Genomic DNA, 18,951 nt, shown 5'->3' with positions numbered 1-18,951 from the left:
TCCCAGCGACCACAACTCTTGGTTGCAGTGATCCGCAGCGTGCACTCACACTCGGGGATAGGCGGGCTCTCAGCAGCAGCAGTAGCACGTGGCTGCAGCGTCCCGGGCTGGTGGTGGCAATGACTCTTGTTGTGCAGCTCCGTGGTGGGCTCACAGCAGCAGCAGCTCTCTTTTAGATGCAGCGGCCCACAGGACGAATCACGATGATGCAAAGTTGGCATAGGTGCAGGCACTCTGCGGCAGCAGCTCTCTCTTAGCTGCGGCGGCCCACAGGACAAATCACGGAGATGCAAAGTTGGCAAAGGTGCGGGCAATCAGCAGCAGCAGCTTTCTCTTAGCTGCGGCGGCCCACAGGATGAATCACGATGATGCCAAGTTGGCAAAGGTGCGGGCACTCAGAAGCAGCAGCTCTCTCCTAGCTGCGGTGGCCGACAGGACAGATCACGATGAGGCAAAGTTGGCAATGGTGTGGGCACTCAGCAGCAATAGCTCTCTCTTAGCTGCGGCGGCCCACAGGACAGATCATGATGATGCAAAGTTGGCAAAGGTGCGGGCACTCAGTGGCAGCAGCTCTGTTTTAGCTGCGGCGGCCCACAGGACAAATCACGATGAGGCAAAGTTGACACCAGTGCGGGCACTTAGCGGCAGCAGCTCTCTCTTAGCTGCGGCGGCCCACAGGACAAAAGATGATCTCAACCAGGCTGGTACAATGGCGGGCACTCAGCGGCTGCAGCTCTCTCTTAACTGTGGCGGCCCACACAGATTCAGCGAAAGTTCTGAAGGTTCAAATTAAGGCAGGCTCTCAGCGGCAGCAAGTCTCTCTTAGCTGCGGCGGCCCACACAGAGTTAACAAGGGTTACCAGTCCGCGTTCCTCACAGTAGAACTGGAGGCTCCGGATTACTCTACGGGGGCCTCATCTGCAAGTACAATCCCTCACACAGGAATTCAGACGGCTGATGGGGTGAAGTCTAATATCCCTGAGACTTCAGCAGGAGGCGCTCTCAATTCAGGCCCTCGGGTAGTTTCTTCAGAAAGCTTGGTGAAAGTGTCAAAGCCCTTTCCTCTGTTCACTCGTACAGAGTTTCGTCTTGACATCCAGAACGAACACACCCTTGAAAAAGGTTTCAGCGTAGCGTTTTATACCTAAAAAGTCTTTGTTCTCCAAAGTCACAAATCACTGAAACCAGCCAGAACCAGTTCCGTGGGGTCGGGAGCACTTGGTTTACGAGGCGACATCCTGCCCTTTGAGAATCAGGGGCTCTGCTATCAGAGGCCCAGTGGGAGGGGGAGCCATCATTCACCTTGCCAAGCACGGCCCGGCTCAGATCAAAGATCTGAATGCCGATCTCTCTCTCCGGCCTGGTCTGACCCAGCTGGCCCTGCTGCTCCAAAACCAGACAGTCAATACACATACTAGCAAAGCCTACAGGAGAGCTTAGGCAAGAAAATACCTCGTTTCTAGAAGAGGCATTTTCGAACATGGGATATACAAATGATCCTTACTAAAAGATGTATCTCAATGTCTGGAGCGTAAACATATCAAATTCGAATTTCCTGTCAGGTTCCTGGGGGCAGGTAGGATTATGGAATGTAATACTCAGCCTGCCCATTCTGGCCTATGACAGCGGATAGCCTCACAATAGTAAACAGTGAAATGGAGGGTAAATCGCTATTAGAACATTCTAGACAGACATAGGCATGTTCTTCCTGTCACAGACAACGCACCCTGCCATAGGGGTGTCTTACGTGGTGCGAAGTGAAGGTGCAGGGACTGGGAAGTGGGGGCACCTCACAGTTACAAAGGCAGTTCTGACCTGCCAGTAGATTCTGTAATGGTAGGTCTGAAACATACTTTAAAAGCTGCTTCTGTGAGTTGTGCAAATCAGTGTTGCAGGCCCACCAGCAGTATTGGGTCTACCAGCCCATGGCACACACAGTGCACTTACACTAGGGACTGACATGTAAACCAAATGTGCCAATTATGGTTATCCCAATTCATACAGTCAACTTTACACAGGGAGTATTTGTGCTGTGGCACTGATTAGCAGTGGCCCAGCGCCCAGAGCATCTAAATGCAGCCAACATAAAAGATAGGAAGTGAAAATAGGAAGAGAGACCAGCGTCAATGATGCCATAATTAGAATATTGGATTTAGATTGTTTTTTCTACTTGTCCCAGCTTTCTTTTTTTGTATCAGTCGTCTTTCATTTTTACAAGTGGATAACAAATATCACACACCGACAAGCAGAAAGAGAACAAAATATATCTTTCATTGTAGAACATCTTTGAGAGTAGTCTGTCTTTAACTCACAAAGTTGCTATTGCCTGTGCCTTGATTCTGAGGTTTGTCAATGGTGTGTAAGAGGACAGTACATTGTATAGATTTCAGAGCATTTCAATTTTTTCGCGATTTTACATAATTAGACAGGACTTTTTTTATCTTAAGTAAATAAAATGAGCAGGAAATTTGATGCAACATTAAAAAAAAATCCAAAAATGACATGGTACCTCCAAAGAATAAAATTATGAAAAAACTTCGCAATTTTCAAGAATGTCTCTAAATTCTCTTAAAAATAATTGGCATGTGGATTTTGACGTTTGCCCTAACTATTTTCTAAGCTTTCGTAAAAATCATAACACCATTGGGAAATGTTAATGCGGTGGTTATCAACTATGCATTGTTTATTACACATTATTTCTGTTGCATGCACATATAGGTTCAGAAGTACATAGCCATTCAGCAGTCGCAAAGCCTGCGATTTACTGAAGCCCTTATGTTTCAACACATTTCCCCATAGACACAGAACGGGTCAAACTTTTTGATATATCAGGCCCGCCAAATGGATCCCTGAAGGACCCGGTAAGCAAGCATTTCTTACTTCTGAAAATTCTGTAAAACACACCTTAGCCAGGAGTAAGACAAAACTAGTCCCAGAAAATTTTTGGGGATTCTGGCCTGAATTTTCAGGTGTAATTCACATCTAAGACAGGTGTAAAACTCAACTACTCACAGATTTGTGTGTATCAATGGCTGGATATGTTGTAAAATTATTGGAATTATATTCAGTCGCGCCCTTACCTCCCAGTTGCTCGCCGACTTGGCACCAACAGCCTTTTGGATGCATGTGATCGCAGACGTGGGGCCGGACAGCAATGAGGTTCCTGTGTCTACAATGGCTGCGCAGCCGCTGCTGCATGCCACAGTAGTACCGTTGATTATAACCCTAAACAAAAAAAAATGGGTTGCACTTATGAATATGCAGCCTTGAAGAGTGAGATGTATGGTTTTTTCAATGAAGAAGATATCAAGTTGAATAGGGTTAGTGGGTCAACTACTTCAGCAGATATTTGCGTAGAAGTGGTCACTAGGTATGTGTGTAATCCACATAATTTGTTTTTGCGTAATTATGTGAAATTCTTACGTGAAGTATGAGTATTTCCGCAAAAAAGCACATTTTATATTTAATTTAGCCCTATGTTTTATCTCGAAATGCTTCTTTGTCACTTTTTGACACAATGACACATATTGTGCCAAAAAACACAAAAAAAGGTGAAATTCTGGAAATTAAGTGAAATTCGTCCATGTTTTTCAAATTCCGCCCAGGTCTAGCGGTCGCTTCTGTAGTAATAGCAATCATTGATGCAAATCTGTATATATTCCTTGTTAGTTTCCCCAAATCTGCAGCATTTGTTGTGCAGCAAGCACGCATTTCAGTTGTTTCTGTAACTAACCGTGATTTGGAGGTGTTCGACCAGGCTGATATGCAAACAACTGGACATAATTATTCATATTAGGTTAACTTTAAAGAAAAATACAGTCCTCATTCCCAGCCATATTTAGAGTGGTAATGAACTGACAGAGAGAAATCCCTCTTCACCCGGGCTGTTGAGAAGTTTGTAAAATGGGGATCGATCAGTCTGGAAAGTGCCCGAAATTGATGATCGCTCTGTTCAGTTTGTAGTTCATATATCTAAAAGAATCTACCACCCTGCTATTTATTGTATTTTATCTGTAATTATTGAAGCTCTATTTTCAAAATGAGATGTTTAACTTGATTGTATGTTTGTCTTTTCATACTTTTATGACCCTATTGCTAAGGCCGACTACAGTTAATTAATTGAATTGAATTGAATTGAATTGATTGTACTCCCACTTGCTTAGCGGAAAAGTCTCGGCTGGCCATAACAGGGACATGTGGTATCCTCTCATGACAGCAGACGTTTGCTCACAGGCCCAAGATATTGATCACAAAAACACAAGTATACTTTGAGGTGGCTGGGATTGGCCGCTGCTCTCCCACGTTGTATTTTCCTACTGGTTGGAGCATCCATCACTCAACAGTATGATTTTCACCCATTCACTTCTAGGAGCCGTGCAGATTAGGGAGAAAAAACCAGTTCCCCTTACCCAGTCCTGATTCGCTAACAATCACCAACAAAAGGCACTCTAGAATGCTGCCCTGTAAGATGGCATCCAATTGGGATTGGAGGTGCATTATGACGTCACTCACCAGATGCCCCCTTTAATGAGGTCCACATACTAATCATTCTGCTAATATCAATTGAAAATAGCTGGGATGGCTGAAACTGCTATGGTGGGGGGCTGTCATTCTGGACGCAATTACAGACAAATGCCTCCCTCGAACCTTTCGTACATTCTCAATCAGGAGGGTCAAATTTCAGGGATTATTATGAGAATTGTGGAGCACCAAACCTTTCTGGAGTGTCTCATGTTCCTTTATGTAATTGTTTCATTGGTTCAAATTTCTAATTTTTATTCTGTAGAGACCTATACGAAATTCACATTTCAGACTCTTTCATATCAGCTTGATAATGAAACATATCTTTGTTTGTACACAGGGACACCTGTAGTAAGTGCAGTTATCACATGAGGTATTTTACCAGCAATGGTAGCGGACATCTGCTGAATGCTCATATATCTGACCTTAGCCTACTTAGATATTTTACTAGTAGAATCACTGGGCCACAAGGAATTGATGAGCAGAACTATGTTGGATGATATAAAGAATTATAGATGGGTAACAGTGAATTTGAGGAATGTTTCTCACCGAGGGGTTCTGAATGACATGAAATAGACAACAAGAGCAAAGCTTGAGTGGCCTATGTTTTCACTCAAAACTCTGAGCTGAAAAACCTGGGGCCTCATTTATGAAAAGTGACGCATCGCTGCGTGAAAACAGCGATGCGTCACTTTTCACTGCGCACTCCTTGCGACACCAATGATGCATCATATTTAATGTATGACACATCATGTCGCAAGGACTTACAGATACGTCAGTATTTCTGACGCATCTGTAAGCGCAAAAGTGACGCATTGCTGGAGTGTGTCACAAAAGTGACACAACTCCAGCAATACGTCCTTTCACATGGGGAAAGCCCCATGTGAAAGGGCTTGCGTCAGTCTTACGCCTGCTGTGAGGCAGGCGCCAGATTTTGACGCAACAGCATCCTAAAAGTGACGCAGTAAAATCTCATAGATTTCACTGCGTCACTATTACGAGGCTTTTTGCGGGGAAACGCCCCCTCTGCATACATTATACCTGACGCAGGTATAATGTGGCGCAGGGGTGTAAAAAGCGACGCATCTACCTAGATGCGTCACTTTTTAAATATGGCGCAACAAGGCGCATATTTTACGCCGCTGATGCGTCACAAAAAGTGACGCACCGGCGGCACAAAACGGACGCAAGCCTCATAAATAAGGGCCCTCATTCTTTACCTATCCAAAAGGTTATGTTATGCATGCAGCCCACCCCAAACCATTTACGCCTGCCTTCACCTGCTAAGCAGGGGCAAATGATTAATGGGGGAGCTAACGTGGCTCTGCTCCCTGTTCCAGTTCCAAAGTAAAAATAGATATTTCTAAACGGGTAGGCTGAGGCAATAGAAAATCGCACCGAACACTTTAGTAGGGTCGGATTAACAATGAAATAGGATAGTGCATGACCCCGGAAGTCCAGCCCCCTTCGCCTTCTTCACAGGAAAAAAACCAAAAGCAATCACAGAGTCATATGGCCAAGCACCACAGTTTAGTTAACAATATAAAATCTGTTTGATATAATTCAACGCAATTATTTAGCATAATGCACAGATACCATTGTGTTTGTTCATAATATATTTCTTTATTCATGTTATTCTTTTATTTTAAAAAAAACTCATTCTTTAATTCAAATGTAGCCAATGCAAAGGACTTCTTCTGGGCTTCACATAGAGGTTCTTCTGAATGACGAGGCATGGAAATATTGTGGCGTTTATTATGCATTGACTCAACTGAGATCGGAGTACCCTAGGGTCTCTACCAGGAAGGGGCCCACTAGCAGTCAGACCACTTTGCATTTGAAGTCCTGGGGCCAAATTATACAAACCGGAAGTGTTGTTTAGTACATCACTGTCACGTATTCTAGTAGGGATTTCTAGTTTCTATTGTCTATCGTGTGATGGATAAAGCGAGTTTACTGGCTCTATATCAAAAATCCCGTGGCGTGTTCCCAAAGTGTAAAAAAAAACATGTCACCGGAATTTTGATGTTTGCCTCTGTAAATTTAATTAAACATTGTCTTCCATTAAAATGTTGCATACTTATACTACCTTATTTTTCACATTTACGAATTAAATAAATATCTAATTCCAATTGCAAAATCCTTATTCATGGGTTTTGATCATAAGCATCATTAAAATGACTAATATTCACAAAAAACGTATCACTCAAAATTGCACAACAGAGACATCTTTAACACCCCCTTCCAAACCATCTACCCTTGCTTTCAACAGCTATGCAGGGGCAGGGGATTAATGGGGGAGACATACATAAAATGTCATCTCCTCCCTGTCCCAAAGTAAAAACAAAAATACCAGGCCTTCTGTCACCCACCTCCACCACTCCCCATGCCCTCCCTTCCCTGTCCTCCAAAACCTCTGCCCTCAGCACTCCTGCACTGTACAGACAGACTCTAACAGCACCCAGCCAAAGAAGTCTGGAATTGCTTTATGACCTAGCATTAGTGAGTTATGATATCTACAACACACCGTTGCTACATCACAGCAGTGAATTATCAGATTTAGATTGTGACATACATGATAAAGGCTCTCAGTGAGAGTCATACATAAATATAACTATTATTAACAGTGCTAAGAAGGAGCAAGTATATTGTCACGTGCAATAAATTAATCTTTTGCCAAAGTGGCCTGATGACTGTGCCTCTTTGCTTGGTTAAACATTGATTATGCAGGGATTTTCATGCTGAGATTAAAGGTAAACACGGCACCACCACAATTTTTTCTGGTACATTTCAATTTGCAAAATTAAGGTATGCTGTAAACCCTGATGCATCCAGAACTTAGTGTGAAAAAACAAATATGTAATTCCTCACATATCGGGAGAAAAATATGTAATAGCAGGCATTTAACACAACCGGTAACTTAGTGCAGTAAGTGCTGCACCCCTACAATCCTTCCCCTTCACAATTTTGGAAGGTCAAACACATTGAATTTTGTCCATGCCCCAAAAGAGGCAAAACAAGCTGAATTAGATACAATATTGTTAAAGTGCCCGAGCATTCTGAGTCTGTACAATGACAACCTGTGAAATTCAGGAAACAGGATGCAGCTGGTGGGATTTGTCTTAGGTGGTATGGAACCCTAATATCATAAGTAAAATACTGTCTGACTGACAGAAATGTTGTGTTCTAAATTTTGTTTACCAAAATACCACTCCGCTGGGGCAATATTTCTTATTCACAATATTAAGGGAAGAAACTCTGTCAGACAATATTTTTTGCACACGATAGTCTGACATGCCACCCCCCCTGACAGTCTTTGCCCATTTTCACACTTTTCTTGGAAACAAGCTAACATTTAGGAATAACCCCAGGGGGTATAGTTCTAATATGCACGAGGAAAAGGGTAACACGGGTTCTCATATCAACCAATGGCCAACTTCAGCCACCTGGGACACCAGCAGCCAATCAGCTTTCCTTCTGCCACAGGACGTCTACCAGTATCTGATTCCTCCGCCCAGTGCCAACGCCCCCTTCGTACATGGGTAAGGATACATGTAGCGGGCCACCAATGTCATGGTTTAGAGAGACACCCAGGTGATGTATTTGGAGCCCAAGTCCGGATTGTGGTCTCCTCACTATCTCCTAGCCACTCACCCCTAGGACTATCACAACACAGCAAGCAGGCTAGCACTGATGAGACTCTCACAGGTTAACCCCTCCCACGCTGGTGACGGAACCGCTCCGTCACGCCCCTCGGGTGGGCTGTGCTGGCGATGGAACGGTTCCATCACGGCCCGCTCGCCGCGCCTGCGCTGCGCTGATTTCGTGCCTGCGCGGCGCGTTCTATTGAGCGGACGGGGCAGTGACGGAACCGTTCCGTCACAAGCACAGCTCACCCGAGGGGCATGATGAGGCGGTTCCGTCACCAGCATCGGAACGCCACGCGGCCCACCGCCCCTTAGCACTGTGGCGGAATAGCCGCCGCAGCGAAAGGTTGAAAGTGCCACATCTCTTCATGTACCACTGTTCTGCAATAACCCAAACAAGGGTTTTGAGGGAAGATATGGCTGATGACATGACCTTGTGTAGATTTCTTAGATATGCTTCTGAGGTCACACCCCTTTAAGAGAACTATTTTTTATCTGGCTTAAAGAGAGAGCTTTATGTGGGATGAAAAAGATCTTCAGAGGGGTATAGACAAAGAAGTGCAGCTAGGGATTAGTTCCAAGAGGGTGGCTCTGCTAATTAAGGGTGTGGGTCATAACATGTGAATCCTGTGTTTCACAAAGCATGCCTCCAGTCCAGTGTTCTGGTGCCTCTCTGTGAGTTTTATGTTATTGCATCTACACTTATCACACAACAATGAACAAATGCCTAAAGAAAGCCAGACCTATTGGCTCTGACAATGCGTTTCAGCTGTACCTGACAAATGAGTAACACTAATGATATTGTTGTGATTTATTACAATTGAGAATGTTTTCATTCTGAAACTATAATAGTAGGAACTAAACATTACTGAAGTGTGTGGGAGGGGTTGGTGTCTTCCGAGCATCTCAGTAACTTCTGTTCTCCCTTTCACACCACTTTCCTCTGCAATCTTTTGCTTTTGTGTGTGCGTCTATGCATGTATGAAGGGGTGTGTGTGGACGCACGTGTGTGTGCGCCTGTGCGTATATGTAAGACTATGTTCATATTTCTGTGTGCTTGTGCATGTCCATGTGATGGTGTGGACATGTATTTGGGTGTTTTTGTATTAGAGAATGTGATTCTATGTGTGCTTGTGTTTGTGCGAGCAGATGTTTCTGTATGTGTGCTTATGTCTGTGTGTATGATGTTGTGTGCATATTTTTGAGTGTCTTTGTATTAGTGCATGGGATTGTATGTGTGCTTCTGCGTGTGGATGTTTCTGTATGCACCCTCTGCTCGCGTATGAGAGCGTGTGCGCACATTTGTGTGTGCTTGTACATATCTGTGCGTGTGATGGTGTGTGTATGTGCATGTATTTGTTTACGTCCTTGGGTATATTTGTTCTGGAGCATATGATTGTATGTGTGCTTGTGTATGTGTGCGTGTCCGCATGTATGAGAGAGTGAGCGCATTTGTGTGTACTTGTTCATGTCTGCGCATGTTACGATATTTGCGTGCGCATGTATTTGGGTGTTTTTGTATTAGAACATAGGATTTTATGTGTGCTTGTGTTCTTGGATGTTTTCTGTCTACGTGCTTGTGTGTGTGCGTCAGTGCGCATATGAGAGTGTTTGCTCAAATTTGTGTGTGCTTGTGCATGTCCGTGCGTGTGATGGTGTGTGCACGCTGGATTTGTTATTCTCTAGCGGACGCTGTCCTGCATATTGACTTTAACTGCCAGATGCCTGACCTTAGGATGGCCACCAGTGTACAGCACAGTTGCCTGCCTGACCCCAAGATGGATTCCATAGTGGCCCCCTACATGTTGTTTTACTTCCCTCGGACAACAATTGGACATTGACCAGACCTTGAACCTATCCCCTAACCTGCCTACACATCAGGACGTGGAACCTGCGGAACTAATCCCAGACTGTGGAGACCTAGCAATTTGGTTGATGCCCGGTGGAGCTACCATATAGCTAAAGAGGAGCTGTGTTACCCCCCCCTTGCCGTCACCTACCCAACCGGAACTTGGGTAGATTTTCCCCCTCATCTCTACGTCCTATCTTCCGCCTACCCCTTTACCCTATCCCCTTACCCTTCCTTGCTCCATTCACCTTGTCCCATATGAACTTTAAATACTTTTCTGGAAACTTATGTAACTTTTAACTGATGTAAATTGCAACATTATTGTACCTCATGTAAGGAGCTCTGATTCACCAAAAAAACATAGGTTTCAGGCCTTATATAGTTAGGAATTAGCATTTCAAAAACTTTTGAAATTCACAAAAAAAACTATAAGTTTTAGGGGTGTTATAGTTAGCTGGACATTTCACTCATACAAAACCATTGAAATTGCTCCTATATAGTTAGTTGTACTAACTATATTTCGCGCACCCGCAATCCACTGCTGATGATGTCACATATTAGATCATTCATGACCCGGTATGTTTATTCAAAAATTACCCCCTTGGGTGTCCTTGTGGGACCCCCTGAGCAGGCCTAGGGGGTCAGGGTGCTTCTACCCTGCCCCCCTTTTTTTTCTACACAATTGTTTTTCTACTTTCTTGTGCCTCGGTCTACCTAGCACAAGATGGATGCCAACACTTCCTGGTTAGAAGTGTTGACAGCCAATGAGCATGCTGCTTTCTCAGGAAGGCATGCTGATTGGCTGCCACTGTCTGTCAACACTTCAAACCAGGAAGTGTTGGCAGCCATCTTGTGCCTCGGTAGAACCAAGGACCAAGAAGGCAGTGAAACAAAGGTAGGAAACACGCAAAGGGGCAGGGTAGAAGCACCCCTAGGCCTTCTCAGGGGATCCCACAAGGACCCCCCAGGGAAAAAAATATTATTATTTTTTTTAAATCGCAGGATACGTGCACCGTACGGGTACCTCCGCTTAGGTACGCATACTGTGCGACCACCCCGCGATTTTTCAAAAAACAAAAATATTTTTGGGGGGACTGGGGGGTTCTTGTGGGACCCCCTGAGCAGGCCTAGGGGGTCAGGGTGCTTCTACCCTGCCCCCTTTTTGAGTTCTACACGTTTTTTTATGCTTTCCTGTGCCTCAGTCTACCGAGGCACAAGATGGCTGCCAACAATTTCTATTTTGGAGTTTTGACAGACATTGGCAGCCAATCAGCAAGCAGCTCGCGCACGCGAAGGTCCGCGCACGGTACGCGTATGGTGCATGCTTATAGATATATACATTTTTTTCATTTTGATTTTCTCAGGAACTACTGGAGGGATTTACATCATTTAAGCAAAAGGGCGATCTGCGAACCGAACTCTACATCTCTGCCAAATTTGGTGTAATTCGTTCAGCCGTTCGGGCTGTAGCCGTGTCTAATCGTCCTTTTGAAAATAACATGGGGAAAACACGTTTTGGGACCCCCCTTTTTTCTCAGCCCCCACTTGACGAATCCCCCCAAAACTTTCAGGGAAGGAGCGGAGCAGAGCGGGCCATCATCTTTGAGAAATTCCCGAAGATTCATCAACCGGCGCCTAAGTTATTCCCAATAGAATGTTGCAGATTTCCTATGGAAACTAGGTCCTAACTATATATATTTACTGGCGACCGCCAGTAGGTAATATATATATATATTTTGATCTACACATACAAACAGCATATATTCATGCAAATACAATCTGAGAGTTACTAGCCAAATTTTTGGAAGTTTTTACAACCATAAAGGCATCAATGCTCTGGACCCAATAAAAGGACCCCTCAGTATCCCAATGATACTTGTGTGTGGTTGAAACGCATATCTTCCTTTTAGTGCCACATATAACTCACTACACAGGATCACAGCTACCTTTGACATTTGAAGCTTGTGTCCTTCCCAGTGTAAGAATTGGCTTGGTAGTTTGGTTTGCCCTGTTCCCATCATACACTGGGACAGGAACAGACTAATTTGCATATAGCCAGGTTCTGAGCTGGGATGGTGCAGTGAGCTAAAAAACGGTGTTGGATCTAGCCCTGATTTCTTGACTGGGTGAGAGTATTCTGCTTAATTCAGAAACTCTGTCCATCACCACCCCTTGTTGTTAAACATGCTGTGTGAATGACAATTTCACAGACCAACGGATGAAGCCTTTGACCAAAAACCCTCTAGGAATGCATATTATGTACGATTTTTTCTGGAAAAACAATGATATGGTGAGACAACTAAAGCTGCCTTATTGGCCAGTCCTAAAAAGCAAATACCACTTCAGAATGTAAGACAAAGTAATATGTTAAATGTATCAAGGGACTGCATCGCTGTACATTTATTAATTTAAGGGATTGTGACAGCCATTATGGATATATCGATCTATGTTTTACCTGTAATGTTAAGGGCATGAATATAGGACCAAGTGGGAGACTCTTTTCAAAGTCAGCTTTTAATCACCGCCCACCCTAAACCGTAGCGACACCCAGGCCAACCCTGTGATGTCATCAGAGTCAGTGCCACTTCTGCAAACGCATTAAAAAGAACGATGTGTTTTCTTAATATGTAGTTCTGTTCAAAACCACTAGAGGGCACACACGCATCAAGTATTCTTTTCCTATAGCTCTCGAAGGGAAACTGTTTTAATTGAATGCACCCATACGGTCTTCTCTGATACTTGATTTGTGAAACGAATTTTTCCAATAATGCTTCTTTGGTAGGACCAGCAACCTTAATAGATACGTTATGCCCAGAGAAAAGACGGCAAAAATCAAATAGTTCACAACCTTCGCAGTTACATATTTGGGGAACATTTTCGATGAGGAAAATTCACAACGACATTTAGCAATGGAACACTTTTAGCAGGGCTGTGTCCAGAACAGACTACCCTTGTGACATATGGATGGACCTGTAGAGAGAGGCCTTCTCAACCAGGAGAATATTTCCAGGGTCGGACTTGGACTGAAAATATCTCCTGGCACCAAATAAAAGCTGACTCAATAATGAATTAGCTAGTTAAAAAACAAGTGGCCTTTGTGCGCAAACTGGGGACGTTTTGAACCTATAAAGGCACAGGAGCAGATTTACAAGAAAGTGACATATCTGTAGAGATGGGTCACTTTCCCCGGCGCCACCCTGAGAAACTCTTGTTCCTCCATTGATGCGCTGTATTTACAATAGGGCGCACCATGGCGCAAGGATTGGCAGATGCGTCCGAAATTCGGACGCATCTGTTGGTGCAAAAGACATGCATAGATGGAGTTGTGTAGCAAGCACGACGCAACTCCAGCAGTGCATGGGGAGGCCTATTATCATTGTGCAGCGTCAATCCTTACGCCTGCTCCAAGCAGTAGTAAGGTTTTGACGCAGTGGCGTCCTAGAAGTGGTGCAATGAAATCTTGTAGGTTTCACTGCGTCACTTCTATGAGGTTTTTTACGTTGGAACTCTCACCCTGCATACATTATTCACAATAAATGGACAACCTCGCTGGAGAAGCACCCGTGCTCCTCTCGAGCCAGAGGGAACTCGCGTGCCCGATCATACGGTAACCATGAGTTTGAATTGCCACATGAATTGCCAACCAAGTGTGTCTCCTGAAATAATACAATGTCCGGTGTCCGGCATTTGATGTACTGGAGAACCACCCCGGTTTAATCCTGTCTCCCAAACCATTAACATTCCACATTAGTATCTTTAACACCAAGTTAGTCCCCATGAGCGAAGTGGGAGTAGGTAAATATCTTGCTGAAGAGCTGGTGACGGACACTGTACGCAACTAACCTGGTCCCCTGGGAGGATGAAGTGTAATAAGCGTTCTTATGAAACCATAGTATGCCGGGGCTAATTGCTGTGTAGCTGGCAAGACCCCCCCACCCCTCCAGTGCGGAGATCTCAGACCATAGGGGCCGAGACGAGTCGTGAGGGTGGCGAGATGAGGCTGAATAGCTTTGTGGGTCAAACCAAGTGAACCATCCAACTCATAGTACTGTAATGCTGCAAGTGTGTAAGTCTTTTTTAGTACGAGACTAGATGTGTACGTTTGTGTTTGTATGTTTTGACATGTCCATAAGTGCTTGTGTATCTGTGTATTTCTTGGTGTATAAATGTGTACAAATAAGTGCACATGGAGTTGTATGTGTATGCGTGAGTGTGCCAATGTAGACGTGCGAATACAAACACTGTGTCGGGACGCCGCAAGGACGTCCGACTTGGGACATTCTGTTGATGTAACAGCAAGCAGAAATCTATCTCTGTGTATCTCTCACTGACACAATCTCTCACTGACTCACGCCCACTCTTGCTCACTACTGAAACACAAAAGTGCACACACCTGCAAAGACACAGCAACACCATCACGTTCATAGAATGCAAACACACGCACAAATATATACAAAGACACGCACTATGCTTTGATACCGCAGCACCGTCGTTTGGGCTCAGAGCTCCAAGGTCAGGAAGGCACATAAAGATTGGTGATTAGAGAAATACTATGTCAGCAATGTGTGTCCAGCTCGCAGCAAACACCTCCAGCTTTTATGATTGTGTTTCTGAAGAGAACCCCAGGCTATTTGTCTTCGCTATCGGGTTAAGAATAACTTATCCAGTGCCAGGCGTTCCCAACAAAATTTTGATGTCAGTTTCTGCAGGAAAGTAAACACCAAGCAAAGGAGGAAATGGTACTGATTCCGAACAGATAAAGAGCGATGCAATTTAATTTCATTAGCCCATGCATTTTTAAGTATTAAGGGCCCGATTCACAGAATGAACTTAAGACTCAATCCTAAACTTACTACTATTTTAGTATTCACAGAATGCACTTACTACTTTTGGCATTCACAGAATTAACTTACTACTTTTGGTTTTCACAGAAGTTAGGATTTTGTCTTAAGTTTGTCTTAAGACAAACTTAAAACTGGCTTAAGACTGACTTAAGACCGGGAAAACTGGGGAAAACCAACGAGAGGGTGAAGTTGTTGGACATTAAGACTGCCAGTCTCACTTCCGATGTGTCCGAGCTCCAGACCGAGGTCCGCACTCTTCGATCCTCTAGCGAACGGTTCCCCCGCCGCCTCGAGGATTTTGAAGGTTGTGCTAGGCGAAACAACATTCGCATTATAGGAGTTCCAGAGACGTCGGCAGATCAATCGACGGACCTTCTTGTGGAAGATCTGATTGTTAATCATCTAGCCCCTAAAGGCCTGAGCAAGCTTTTTGCTGTGGAACGCGCCCATAGGATTCCGGGCGGCAGACGAGCACAAGGGACGGTACCGCGGCCCATCATTGCACGGCTCTTCAATTATAGAGACAGAGACGCCATTTTGCAGGCATCGAGGACTAATGGCCCCACCAGGTTTGAGAACACCTCCATTAACTTCTATCCTGACTTCACTCCCCTGGTGCAGAAACAGAGATTGGCGTTCTCTGGGGTGAAAAGTAGACTATGGGATTTGGGCATGAAGTATGCCATGCTTTTCCCAGCTCGTCTGCGCGTTGAACATAACGAGCAGGTGCTCTTTTTTGATATGCCTGAGGTGGCTAGTGACTGGTTGGACACTTTATCCACGCCTAGAGACAATGAGGACAACGCGGGTGGTGCAGAGGGGAGCCAACAGGACCAGGAGGAGAAGAGGCACCGGTTTATGTTCCAATGACTCGTGTTACGATATTTTTGTTCTTTTCCTTTTTGGGTCGATGACTTTTGAAATTGGGACCCTGGAGCGGCGGGGGGGTTCGGGACTTGTCCTCCTCCAGGGGCGTGATTCCTTTTCTTCTGTAGTTCTAGTTCTTGGGGTAGGGCGACAGGCACACTGCTGAATGGGGTGGTTTTTTGGTTCTTCGCAGGGGTGCAGGGTGGGGGGTTGTTGTTCCAGGGTTTGGGGGTTGGGGGGTTTGGTTTTCTTTTTTTTGTTTATACTGCATTTGTGGCTGCGTAATGTTGCTATTCTTGTGCTTCCTTCAAGGGGTTGGGGGGACCCGATTTCCTACTTTCGGGATGGGGGGTAGGGGGTTGCGGATCTTGAGCTGGAATGTCAATGGTTTAGGGGACAAGGTAAAGCGGGGAATTGTTCTTCAATATGTGAAACGACACTCTCCTGATGTCATCCTCCTGCAGGAAACGCACCTGGTTGGGAATACGTTTAATGCAATGAATCGGAGGGGCTACAAGTTGGTGGCACATTCAGGGTTCACTTCGGGCTCCAGACGTGCTGGTATTATGCTTCGTAATCCCTTTCCATTGAGATTGACGATATGTTTTTGGACGAAAGGGGCAGATATGCTGCAATTGTTGGGAGGTGGGAAGGAAGGACTGTTATCATCCTGTCGGTTTATGTTCCCCCTGGCTTGCAGACTACCACTTTTGCTGACGTGGGTAAATTGTTGCTTGGGCTGCTTGAGGGTCTTCTGGTAATGGGAGGTGACTTCAACTCAGTCATGGATGGTTCGCTGGATAGACACCCTCCCAGGACGCTCACACCATCCCAATCGGGTCTTAGTGGGATGTTGGATACGTTTGGGCTGGTGGATTGCTGGCGGATGCTACACCCGGGTCAGGCCCAATATACCTTTCACTCGGGGCGCATGGGAGTCTGGCTAGGCTTGATTATTTTCTTGTGCCCGCCGCCCAGGTCGCGACGGTGCATGAGGCCCGACATTTGTCTAGAGGTATCTTGGACCATTCCCCACTATGGATTCATATTGATCTTCATTTGAACGCTGGGGGCCGAATCGCCCCAATCAATCCCTAGCATCTCCGGACTCCAGAGATTAGGGCGGGGTTAGTCAAGACTATAGATATTTATTTTGCGGAGAATGTGGGTTCTGTTTCGTCCTCAGTGTCCCTCTGGGAGGCTTTTAAACCTGTGGTGCTGGGCCAGGCGCTCTCGCTTATCGCTGGCGCGAAGAGGCGACACAATGAGGAGGTCGAGCAGCTGGAGGCCGAGGTGGATAGTCTGGAGAGAGACCTTGATACCAGAGTCACGCAGGAGAAGTTGCATATCCTGCAATTAAAACAGTCTGACTATAAGGCCCTGGTTACGAATGCTGCGAAAGCCATGAGTCGGGAGCAAATGGGTCGTTTGTATGACGTGGGCGATAAGGCCGGTAAGTTGATAGCGTGGTTGGACAAGTGGATTGGGTTGAGTCGTGTGGTGCCTGTGATTGAGCGTGAGGATGGGGTATGTGTGACTGATCCGCTGGAGATAGTGGAAGAGTTTGCTTTACACTTTCGCAGGGTTTATGCTCCGGTCTCGGATCTGCCTGAGGAAGATTCCCATCTTCTGCTTCGGGATATCGCCCTGCCTTGTCTGTCCGAATCTGATAGGGCGCGGATGGAGGCGGCCTTTTCCAGGGATGAGGTGGCGCTCGCCATTCGCTCCATTCGCTCGGGTAAAACATCGGGACCGAACGGCCTACCCATTGAGCTGTACAAGTTGTGCCCAGACAAAATGGCACTATATCTTCGCGCAATGTTCTCGGAGTCGAGATAGAGAGGCCGACTTCCCTGAGATCAACGTCTCGCCTCCATTGTGGTGCTTCCCAAAGAAGGCAAACCACGTGAGCTTTGTTCCTCGTACAGGCCTATTTCTCTCCTAAACTTCGAACCCAAGATTTTGGCAAAGGTGTTGGCCAACCGGTTGATCACCGTCATAAGTGACCTGTTGCATCCGGACCAATCCGGTTTTATTCCTGCCTATAACACTGCGCTCAATCTGCGTCGCCTTCATGGCGTGCTGGCGAGAGTGGACACTCTGCGTGAACCGGCCATTTTGGTCTCGTTGGATGCCACTATGGCGTTTGACACGGTGGAATGGCCGTATTTATGGGCGGCGTTGGCTAAGTTCGGCTTTGGGCCGGAGTTTATTGGCTGGGTCCGTTTGTTATATGAGGAACCCTTGGCCCAGGTAGTGGTTAACGGGAGAGTGTCGGCCCCCTTTGCTTTGGGTCGAGGTACACGACAGGGATGTCCCCTTTCCCCGTTGCTTTTTGCTCTGGCGTTGGAACCCTTGGCTGCCTGGTTGCGATGGGAGCCTTCTCTCAAAGGCATCAGGTGGGCCCCCGGGTTTGAGGACCGCATCTCGCTTTATGCAGATGATATTCTTCTTTATTTGACCTCCCCGCGAAAATCCCTGGGTGTGCTATTTGATGTTCTTAGCTCCTTTTGCAGAAACTCGGGATTAGTCATCAATTGGTTGAAGTCCTGTGTATACTCGCTAACGGGGGATGTCCCACTAATACCACGTTCTTTTCCGATAAAGATCTCACCTCACGGATTTAAGTATTTAGGGATTCACATCTTGCGTGATCCGATGGTCCGATACCGGCTCAATCTGCTTCCCCCGCTCGCTCGACTGCGAGCGGATGTGAAGGCTTGGAATAGACTGCCTCTCTCCCTGGTGTGTAGAGCGGCCTTGTTCAAAATGATGTCCCTTCCCAGATTTCTGTACGCTCTCCAGAACACTCTAGACCTGGTGCCCTCTAGCTACTTCCGTGAGGTAGAAAGCTTGCAAAGGAAATTGATCTGGGCCGGCCGTCCCCGGATTGCCCTGGCTAAGCTCACACTCCCGTGGTATGATGGCAGTATTGCGCTGCCAGATATCCGACGGTATTACTGGGCCTCACAACTGAGCCCGGTTAATCACGCTATGTATGGCCCTGCGTCTAATCCAGCCTTTGCCATGGACAAATGATTACTTCCTGGCGGGGATTACAATAGGGCGTTCTATTCGAAGCGGGCCCACAAAAGTCGCGGTAAAGGTTTGGCACAACGCCACCGCTGCCATGGGTTTCTCGGACACCCTCACATGGGCTACCCCGCTCTATGTGTCGGAAAAGTTGGGTAATTTATGGACGACCAAGGGGTTCGATAATTGG

General features: G+C 45.9%; 1 protein-coding gene across 1 annotated transcript in view; it reads right to left on the bottom strand.

The window, feature by feature from the left end:
• Window positions 1-18,951, bottom strand: part of LOC147734778 (pepsin A-like) — a 99,219-nt gene that overhangs the window by 9,616 nt on the left and 70,652 nt on the right. Inside the window, exon 7 of the mRNA XM_086953058.1 lies at window positions 3,081-3,225. Within this exon, the coding sequence (XP_086809184.1) occupies window positions 3,081-3,225 (145 nt within the window). The remainder of the gene's footprint in view (window positions 1-3,080; window positions 3,226-18,951) is intronic.

The sequence above is a fragment of the Lissotriton vulgaris genome, chromosome 1_2 (assembly GCF_964263255.1).
Source record: "Lissotriton vulgaris chromosome 1_2, aLisVul1.2, whole genome shotgun sequence".
In the NCBI taxonomy this organism is placed as follows: domain Eukaryota; kingdom Metazoa; phylum Chordata; class Amphibia; order Caudata; family Salamandridae; genus Lissotriton; species Lissotriton vulgaris.
The sequence above is the reverse complement of the archived record's forward strand: the minus strand, read 5'-3'. Positions and strand labels throughout refer to the sequence as shown.